At 29.1% G+C, this 10,902-nt stretch overlaps 1 protein-coding gene across 1 annotated transcript; it reads left to right on the top strand.

Moving 5' to 3' along the window:
* The first annotated feature begins 9,149 nt into the window (after positions 1 to 9,149).
* Positions 9,150 to 10,577, top strand: LOC116114298 (valencene synthase-like). The gene is made up of 3 exons (XM_031400451.1): positions 9,150 to 9,432; positions 9,503 to 9,699; positions 10,566 to 10,577. The coding sequence occupies exons 1-3, from the start codon at positions 9,150 to 9,152 to the stop codon at positions 10,575 to 10,577; spliced, it is 492 nt and encodes a 163-aa protein (XP_031256311.1).
* The last annotated feature ends 325 nt before the right edge of the window (positions 10,578 to 10,902 follow it).

The raw sequence follows: 10,902 nt of genomic DNA, 5'->3' as shown, positions 1-10,902 counted from the left end.
TACAGAGAGAAATTAGCTAATCCCAAAAATGGAAGAGGAGCCATTTATTATAGTGGGATGGATTGAGGTAATGATTACTAAATCAGGAAGTGGGTCAGATTTTCGTCCAAATCCTTCCTTGTGTCCCGTTATTCACTGCCCGAGTGATTACTCGATCTCGCAGGGATTGGACATGTGGATCATCTTCAGCCTTTCACCAGCTTGACGCACGCTACTGCACTGGCTGGAGCACGCCTCTTGCGTCAGCGCGGACGTGGCTGCACCTAAACGGCACTAGACTTACCTAAGCTCTGAATATTTGCGCTGACAGGGCTCTACATCAGCCCTACTTTTCCAGGCATAACACACATGATATTATATATTTATTTTTAAAATAATGAATACTATGATGCTTAAGAGAGTCGTAAAAATTGAATATATATTATAATTTTAAATGATAACAATCTTTAGTTTGTATTATAGGATAAAAAACAAGGTAAGTCAACTGTAGATATGTCTTTTCCGTTGAGCAACACACAACATATCTATAAAAACATAGGAAATATGGGACTTCCAAGGCACAAGGATCCGATTCAGAAAGGATAATGCTAGAAATACAAAAACAAAATGATAATTTTGTACTTTACAAGTTCGAAAGTTCTTAGTTTTTATAAAAAACATGTTATAATAGTCTTATATAGAAACTATATCAATTTATTATAGCGCTTATATTCTTTAGTTCAATATCTATTACAATGAGAATTGTTTTTATATACGAGGCTCTAGACGAGAGACTCCTTATCTAGGTTTAATAATCAGTTTATAGGTAGTAGTACTTCAATAATACAGTTGTACGAAAAGAGGAACATATTGCCTAATATTCTAGGTTTAAAACAGTAGTGTATAAGAATACTTCAGTAATTATCAATTATTGATTTGACCACTGCACTCACATTGCCAATAAAAACTATGTTATGGATTACTACACAAACAAGTAGGGGTAAATATTTTCTATGGAGTAGTTGTTACTCTCAAGCAATGGGCCAAGGCTTTACACTTCAGTCAAAAAATTCGCTGAATGTGAATAAAAATGATAGATCTGTGAGTATATGGACGTTTTGAATACCTCTATATGTTGCAAATTCCACAAAACCAACTGTAGTGATTGGGTTCCAAAGTTTATTGTTTAAATTATTGTGGTATAAACAACCCCTGAGTAATCGATGAATAGTTGAGGATTCTTAGGTGTATTATTCAAGAAGTTCTGAGTTAAAATCTCTCATCAGTTGTTAATAGGAGTGACCACTAGAGCTCTTACCTAGTCGATTATTTCAGGGTCCCGAAAGATTACTTGAGGTGCGTGTAAGCTGACTTAGACACCTCGGTATTAAAAAAAAAAAAAAAAAAACTTATTGTGGTATTTTAATTTCAAAAGAAGCTTAAAAATACCTATTAACTTGTTAACATTTCAGTTTGCACAGTAGCAGATCCAGAAATTTTTGTTAGAGTGGGTCAAATAAAAACTAAACACATTAATATTTTTGTTAGGGTAGACCAAAATCCATAAATTATATATTAGTATTTTTAAAATAGTAGGTTGGATCCGCCCTTGAGTTTGCATATAAAACATTCCAACATTTTTTTTACTAACCATAATAAGGTCTAGACATTATAGGTATGATAAACAAATAATAATCTGAAAATAAATCAATAATACAACTCTTTCTAAATAATATCACCAAGTTTTCATCTCAAATGATGGTTCTTTTATGTGGCTATGATGTGTAAATTAAAAGTTGATTTGTTAAATGATAGTTAACACCAGATGAGACGTTCAACACATCATTTAGAATCGAAATTTTGAGATTTCACTTGGAAAAAGTTGTACTACTCAATATTAATAATATGCCTATTTTCTAGCATGGAATTAAGTGTTACAGTAATAATACTCATATAAATAGCATTGGAATGTCTATTTAAAGAAAAAATAGTGTTATAGTAAAAGAGAAGAGAATATCTCTCTCTTGAATTTTTCACGTTTTACATTATTAGTTACTAAATTGGTTATATTGAATCCAATATAGACATTTAGAAATATAATAACATAGGTGCATGGGTCACTATTCTTATCAATATTTGGGATACAATTTTGAAATGTGTGTTGTTTTATTACTTAAAAGTTGTATTCAATAAATACTAGTCTGCCAACGTTATGTTGGTGGGGTCTACATTTGTAATTTTTTATTTATTTTTACTTCTTTCTTTATTTGTTGGATAAGTAATCCGTCCGGTCCGGCCTGCAGCAGGTTATTAAATAGGCAGATTGGTCCTAACCGTCCACAAATGATTGGCTAGCCTGGCCCGTCAATTCTAACCTGTTGGGTTAGGATGCGGGCTAGGCCGGGGCAGGTTAGCCTCTTTTTTTATTTATTTTTGATTTTATTTATTTTATTTATTTAACTTTTCAAATAAATAATTAACAATTATAAATGAAAAATTATAAATGTAATTGTTTTGTTAACTTTTCAAATATCAATAATTTAATTAAATTAATTTTTTTTTGTAACATTTCAAATATTAATTCAATTTTAATACAATAAATTGTAATATAAGAAAATTAGATTTATTCATTTATCAAAAAATAAAATAAGAAATTACAACAATTATGCTCGTTAAAAACCTCACCAAGAAAAACCCAATGAGAGAAAACTTGGTAAAGAAAAAAGAGTACAATAATTGACAATTAATTAACAAGTTACAAAACAACTATTTTAGGGGTAGTTTATACATACAATATTTTTATACAATATTATATGATAAAATAAGATTGAATGATTTTAAATTTAAATTAAACTTTCACTCAATCATCTTTTGTCACATAATGTTATATGAGAAATATTGTATGAGAATGTTGTATATGTAGTATTACTCTTATCGGTTTGGGTCATCAATGGTCAATTTGTTAATAAGTCGTTTTATAATGGGTTGTATTAGGACTTAGTCTTAAAAAATGTTTGATTTTTTAATTAGATATATTTTAGTGCTAAAGTATTTAAAAATTTATTATAAATAATAAATAATATTTTGGATTGTCTTTTTTATTTTTTTAAATTTATATAGTTTAATTGGAAAATGTGATGGTATCACAGTTTATTAGTATTTGTATATGATTTCATTGATGAAACTTTAGCAGAAGAATGAAGTATATTTTATATAAGACATGGAAATTTGAGAATAAGACTTTAGTATTTAATTTTTTTATATTTTACGTACCATAAAAAATAATAATAGCAATGTGTCAAATTATATGATTACGAAGTTTTATACATTTTAATATTTATGATTTAGAAGTATAGTTTAATATTATTGTGTAAAATGATTTGTAAGAGTTCGATCATAATAGTTTAATTAAAATAATTAAAAAAAATGGGGGAAACTGGAAAAAAATAATTAATTTTTTATTTTTTTAATTTTTTTTGGCCAATCCGACGGGTTGGCAACACTATTGCAAAAAAATAGCAACCCGCCGGGTTGGTGGGTTGCCATATAGCAACCCGGCCCGCCCGAGGGTTGCATGCGGGTTGGGTTCAACCTGGCTCTCCTGTAATGCGGTCCGGGTTGAACCCTCTCTAATGTGGTCCGGGTTGAACCCTCTTTAATGCGGGTCGGGTTAGGGTTGACTCGGCCCATTTGTTCCACCTTTAGTTCCTTTCTTCTTCTTCCTCTTTATTTCTTCAGTCTCTCTCCCTTAACCACCGTGACAAGTCTCTCTTCCACCTGCCATCTGCCCTTATTTCTTCTTTATTTCTTCAGTCCCTCTTTTTCCAAATACCAACCATTGCTGCAACTTCTCTTCCACCTGTATTCAACCTCTGGCGAAGCTTAGTCAGGCCAATCTGAACTATTTCGGCGCACAGCTCCCTATTTCTTTCACATATAGATAACATGATGACTGTACGGGATAACATAACGACTGAACTATGGACAACATATATAACCAGGTCGTAGTTGTTAATTGAGTACATATGTACAAACGATTCTAAGGGTTGATAATTAGTAGCTTTGTCATATATGTATTAATGTGGTGTTTTTAAATAGTTGGATTAATTCTTGAAACTAATATGAGTTTTTTTTTTTTAATATTTAGTGGTTATGAAATTACTAATCAAATGTTTAATATTATTAAAATGTAGATCTCTAATATTATTTCAAAAATTCTATCCAAAATAACAAAATAAACGGACCCATTGCATGATATCTTTGAGAAATAACGACTTAAAAGATAAACAAAACCTATATACAAATATTGACTGAATACACTCTTAGTCTCTTAGACATCTTTGACATCATTCGCATGCTATGCTGTCTTAGCACGTTTTAAATTACATACACAATTTTTCTTTTTTCTTGATATAATTTGCAGTAAAACTATCTTCTTAAACGTGGGAGCAGGAGAATCAATTATTAATTTATTAGAAAAACCTTACATGCAGGGCGGCCCCCAATTTTTTTATTTGGACGTTTTAAATCACATACAAGTTTTTCTTTTGTCTTGATATAATTTGACTAATTGCTAAGGGCATTTCCGACCCACGCTAAAATGGCGTAAAAAACACCAAATTGGCGTGGGTTGGTGCTCCAACCCATGCCAAAGCACCACGCCAAAATGGCGTGGTAATATCTATATATAATTTTGGTGTAAAAAAAAAAAAAAAAAAAAAAAATATATATATATATATATATTAATTTTGCTTTTTTTTTTTTGTTTTTAATTTTGTTAAGTTAATTTGAGTATTAAATTTTATACCAAAAATCACACCAAATTTAAGTATTTTNGGACTAACAATGTCCCTCCCTAGCCACAAAATTTTGTCCCAAATCCCATCTCTGCCCATCTGATTCTTTGGCAGGGCAGAGATGGGCTCAATTGGACCACTATGTTTCTATAAAATCTCAATTCTGTACGGGCTTTTTACATCCGACATCTCTAATCTAACGCCAAAACACCAAAATGTTGTGAAAAATATACTCCAACTAAATACCAAATACTAAAACAAATTGACGTGGTACTGTTTAAACACTATAAAAAATATATATATTTTGTAATTTTTGTTATTTGTATTTATATTAATTTAATTATTATTTATATTAATATTTATAATAATAAATTCATAATAATTATATAATTCAAAAAATAATGAAAAATTAAAAACAAAATTTTATTCAATGCAAATATTACTATCAATATGAAATTTTACTTTTTTGTTGTTCTTGTCTTTATTGTTTTATTTTTTGGTATCATTTTATATTAGATGTAATGTTTTTTTATATTAAATGTAATGTTTATTTGATTAAATAAATACTTAATTGTATTAAATTAGTATAATTTTCAAAATAATTATTATTTAATAAAAATATCATTTATAATATTTAATTAGTATATATAAAAATAATGAGTAAAATAGATTAATTGTTGATTATTACAATAAAAGAAGAAAAAAAGAATATTCTAAGAAATATTCTTTTTGGTATAATATTTGGTATTATGGGTTAGAGATGAAATAGTATTTTGTACCAAAATTTACATCAATTTGGTGTAATTTTGGTGCAAATGGGGTGGAGATGGTCTAAAAGCCTAGAACTATGTTCTTAAACGTGGGAGCAGGAGAATCAATTATTAATTTTTTAGAAAAACCTTACATGCAGGGCGGGCCCCCAATTTTTTTTTTTTTTTTCAATTTTGTTTTATATTTGTTTTGCATATATAAAACTATAAGGTGAGATTACTATAAGGAGGTTATAATATAATAGAGGTGTAGTTATAAAAATTATTGTTTTAATTTCTTATTTTATAATTTATATTTTAGTAGTATGTATTAGGATTTCAATTCATTGTTTTAGCAGTCCTTATTACAATTAGACAAGAAGAGAAAATAAATAATCTTGAAGATGATAGTACGAAAATACAAAAAGTTTTGTGTCAAGAAACTCTAAACGTACTTGAGAAGCTAAAAATATTCTAGCATCAACAACAAAGTGTCTATGTTAACGAGTTATTATATACCTGTAAATTAAAAGATGTGATAACAACTCTAAAGCATAAATCATTGTTCCAAATAATTTTAGATAAATACAATATTTTATTTCATCTTAAACTTTTAATGTAATATAACATATATTTTTTTGTAATATATAGATAATTATTACTATGTAGAGATAACTTTCTTAAAATATAAATTAAAAAAATTATAAATTATTATAATGTGGAGTTTATTCTTATTTATAGTTTTCATTCCACGATTCACGACTCACGACTTATAAGAAGCACAACGTTTAGAGAAAAGGTTCCTGGGTTAACGTAACTTCCATTTCATGCAACGCAAATGAAACGATTAAATTAAGCGAGGGTAGGTAAATACTGTGGCATGCAGCTGGTGGCTGCTGTCATGCTTAGTTCCTTCTGAATTGTGAATTCCAGCAAGCTTAATTCAGGTAAGACGTTTTGGAAATGGAGCTAGCTGTTACATGTGAAATAAATCAAACATCAATTTTCTGTGTATCGATCAAAGGAAAGAGTAAACATAATTGGTTAGAAGTAGATCATTAATTTGCTTCCGTTTGGCATTCATCAACCACAGCTTTTTTTCTTTTTCGTTTTTTCTTTTAAATAGGAAAGGGCTATAAGTGATAAGTTATCTTATTATAGGTTAATTATATATTTTATTAACATATATAGATAGTTTCTGGCACATGGGCATTAGTTTTTTTTTTTTTTTTTATTATTTTTTTTTTTAATAATCAGGAGTATTCGAGCTAGCTTGAATGTATCTCAACTAATTCTCCGAGGTATGAAGTTGACAACTGAGTAAATCCTCTCAATGATCACCCCTATTAGTAATCAAAATAGATCAAACTTATGATCTCTTAAGTACTATACCCAAGAGTCCTAGTTGATCACAGAGTCACCTAATGACGATTATTTTTCTTTCCTGACCGCTGGACAATTGTTCGTTTAGTTAACAAAGTTTATACAATTAGTGTAGGAACATGTGCAAATATACAATTATTGGGATTAATAATCATAAATAATTAAATTGCATCTTAAAGTAAAAGGGGATTAAACAGATATTTATATAACATAAATCATAAATTTATTCATACGTACATTTCGTGTTGTATCAAATTTTCCTGTTGTGACATGTTGACTGTTGAGGGTACGTTCATTTGTTAAAGAAAGTCCATATACGAATATTATTCATGTATCAGTCATATCATATTATTCATGCATAAATCAATGGTTTGTTATATGTTTGACGTGGTATTGTTTTATACCATATAACTCTCTTGTTATCAAGACACTGTGGAAACTTTGTTCTCTCTGACAATTCCACTGCATATATTCTCTTTTTGAATTTTTTGTGCTTTCTTTCCTTTTTATTTATTGTGAGTGAAAAAAAAAATATCGAGTATAAATTAATTCAGATTTATAAAATCTTATTAAACAAATATAATATATTATATATTAACAAGGGAATATTCTTTTTGATTAGATCTCTTAAAAACAGTTTTAATACCCAGATCCTGATGTTGAAGCAAGATATTTAATTAAGAGTTTATGTGATGCTAACCCGTATGTAAATTGAGACACCTAGTAATTTCTAAATCCTTAGATTTTAATAAATTGATGCATATAATTTGGTATGAAAATTAAAGTTACTATTGTCTTGAACATTTTATTTATATTATATTATACATTTATAAAATTTGAGCCTATGTGTGTGTATGGTATCAGTTTCATTAGTCATAATTTATAAACAACCATCAAGTTCAAAACTTGGAATAGGAATTATCATATTAGCTAGCCTAAATGTATATATATATATATATATATTTTTTTTTTTTTTCTATCACCGAGGTCTCTGAATCAGTTTGTATATACCTCAACTAATCTCTTGGAATTTTAAAACTGTCGGTCGGGTAAAAACTCAGTAACCACCCCTATTAATGCTTGAAAAGACTCAAACTCAAAAGTTTATAGAACCTTTTTTTACCCTTTTACTCTCCAGGGCAGTGGTTTAAAAAATTTTTAAGAAGTTATTTATTAGCTACGTCAGTGCATGTGTAATCAATGGCGGATTGATTAATTGCTATATAAAGAGCTATGCACTCCAAGATATTTAAACCACTAACTCAACTTATTTTCATTGTGAAGTTTTCTTTCTAACTTAATATGATGGATGTTCGGGGTTCTCTTTATTCGAAGTCCTTGGCACTTGCATCAACAGAAGAAACTAGAAATGCTGAGGTGATCCGTCGATCATCTAATTATCACCCCAGTGTCTAGGGTGATTATTTCATTGTTTCGACTACTGATATGGTATGTATTTATCAAACATTTACATCATCATCTTCATACTGCAATTAATAATTGTTTTCTAGAGCTTGTTTCTTATTGAAATTCTGTGTCTTTTCATTTCTGCACTAAAACATCATGCATGGATTTCATTTTTCCCATATAACAAGAAATTAAGGTAAATTGTTACGTCCATGTTTGTGAATACGCCCTACTGCAGATGTTCTTCGATCCTGTAGCCCTGGTTTAGTTTCATTTGTGCTAAATACAATATGGCGAATATAAATTTCTAAGGTTTTGTTACGTTGCAGGGGATGTGAGAGCCACCGACAGTTTTCTTGTTTTTTTTAAGAATATCAATACATAATAAAATTGAATATTGCCTAAGTTGTATAGATTGTTTTTGGAATATTATTTTAGCATGAAATATCATATCCTTATTGACTGGGTGTAATTGAAGAACGTGGAACAATTGGGACGTTTTCATTTTTCGAACTCAAAGATCCTGGGAGGCAAAACCAACAGGAAACGAGATACTGAATCCATTTTATGTCTCTTCCATGCATATTTTCTCTCCCTTTGTCTCTTTCATTCCATGCATACTGAATCGATGATTTGTTATATGTTTGACCCATATATTGAAGCTCGCTCGATCAATGTTTCTGAAGAAAAAAAAGAATAGCGAGATCTGTAATTATTGTTGCAATTAAATGAAACAAATCATTCATGAAATAAGATTACTTCCTATATAAACACCTTCTTATTTATTAATAGCATGAAACTAACTAATAAATTTTTTATTTTCTTATAATCGTTAATGCAGAAGTCCGATCCTGAAGTTGAGAAGAGAATTGAAACGCTGAAAGAAGATGTAATAAAGATGCTAAGCAATGCAGCAGGAAAAGCAACATTGGAAGAACTATCGACTCTTATTGATGCTCTTCAACGCCTTGGCGTGGCATATCACTTTGAATATCAGATCAACCAGGCCTTACAGTCAATTTACAACAACAATATTAATGGTAGTGATGACGATGATCTGTATACAATTGCACTTCGCTTCCGGCTTCTAAGGCAACAAGGTTATTCTGTGTCATCAGGTAAATATTATCATCTCTATAATTAACTTGTTATTCACTTGATCAATATTCTAACATTTGGTTTAAACAGATGTATTCAAAAAGTACGTTGATGATAACGGTGAATTTAAGGCCACATTGGCAAATGATGCAAGAGCTTTGTTGTGTTTGTTTGAATCATCGAATTTGAGAAAGGAAGGAGAAGACATATTGGAACAACTCCAACGATTTTCTACTAGGCAATTGAAATTAATGTTGCCTCATTTAAACTCTTCTTTCGCTGAGGAAGTGAGTCGCACCCTAGAGCTACCCTTGCACAAAAGGATGCCGAGATTAGAAGCAAGGCAATATATTTGTTGGATAGAGTCATCCGTCCGGTCCTGCCTGTGCATCCAAAAAAAAAAAAAAAAAAACCCCCCAAAAAAAAAAACCACCCCCCCCCACCCCCCCCCCCCCAAACACCCACGCATGTTATTAAATTAGGGCAGATTGGTCCTAACCCGTCCACAAATGATTGGCCTAGCCTGCGCTCAATTCTAACCTGTTGGGTTAGGATGCGGCTAGGCCGGGGCAGGTTAGCCCTTTTTTTATTTTTATTTTTATTTTATTTTATTTTATTTATTTAACTTTTCAAATAAATAATTACAATTTATAAATGAATAAATTATAAATGTAATGTTTTTAGTTAACTTTTCAAATTCAATAATTTAATTAAATTAATTTTTTTTTTGTTAACATTTCAATATTAATTCAATTTTAATACAATAAAATTGAATATGAAAATTAATTTATTCATTCAAAAAATAAAATAAGAAATTACAACAATTATTGCCTCGTTAAAACCTCACCAAGAAAAACCCAATGAGAGAAAAACTTGGTAAGAAAAAAAAGATTACAATAATTGCAATTAATTAACAAGTTACAAAACAACTATTTTAGGGTAGTTTATACATACAATATTTTATACAATATTATATGATAAAATAAGATTGAATGATTTTAAATTTAAATTAAACTTTCACTAATCATCTTTTGTCACATAATTTTATATGAGAAATATTGTATGAGAATGTTGTATATGTAGTATTACTCTTATCGGTTTGGGTCATCAATGGTCAATTTGTTATAAGTCGTTTTATAATGGGTTGTATTAGGACTTGTCTTAAAAAATGTTTGATTTTTTAATTAGATATATTTTAGTGCTAAAGTATTTAAAAATTTATTATAAATATAAATAATATTTGGATTGTCTTTTTTATTTTTTTAAATTTTATAGTTTAATTGAAAATGTATGGTATCACAGTTTATTAGTATTTGTATATGATTTCATTGATACACTTAGCAGAAGAATGAAGTATATTTTATATAAGACATGGAAATTTGAGAATAAGACTTAGTATTTATTTTTTTATATTTTACTTACCATAAAAAATAATAATAGCAATGTGTCAAATTATATGATTACGAAGTTTTTACATTTTAATATTATGA

Source organism: Pistacia vera, unplaced genomic scaffold (genome assembly GCF_008641045.1).
Source record: "Pistacia vera cultivar Batoury unplaced genomic scaffold, PisVer_v2 Contig706, whole genome shotgun sequence".
In the NCBI taxonomy this organism is placed as follows: Eukaryota; Viridiplantae; Streptophyta; class Magnoliopsida; order Sapindales; family Anacardiaceae; genus Pistacia; species Pistacia vera.
This window is presented reverse-complemented; position numbering and strand designations above follow the sequence as displayed.

Bases quoted from the DNA above. Each gene is read 5' to 3' on its own strand.
- LOC116114298 (XM_031400451.1), top strand. From the start codon at position 9,150: ATGCAGAAGTCCGATCCTGAAGTTGAGAAGAGAATTGAAACGCTGAAA. The intron at 9,433-9,502 runs GTAAATATTATC...TGGTTTAAACAG, and splicing joins AGGTTATTCTGTGTCATCAG to ATGTATTCAAAAAGTACGTT.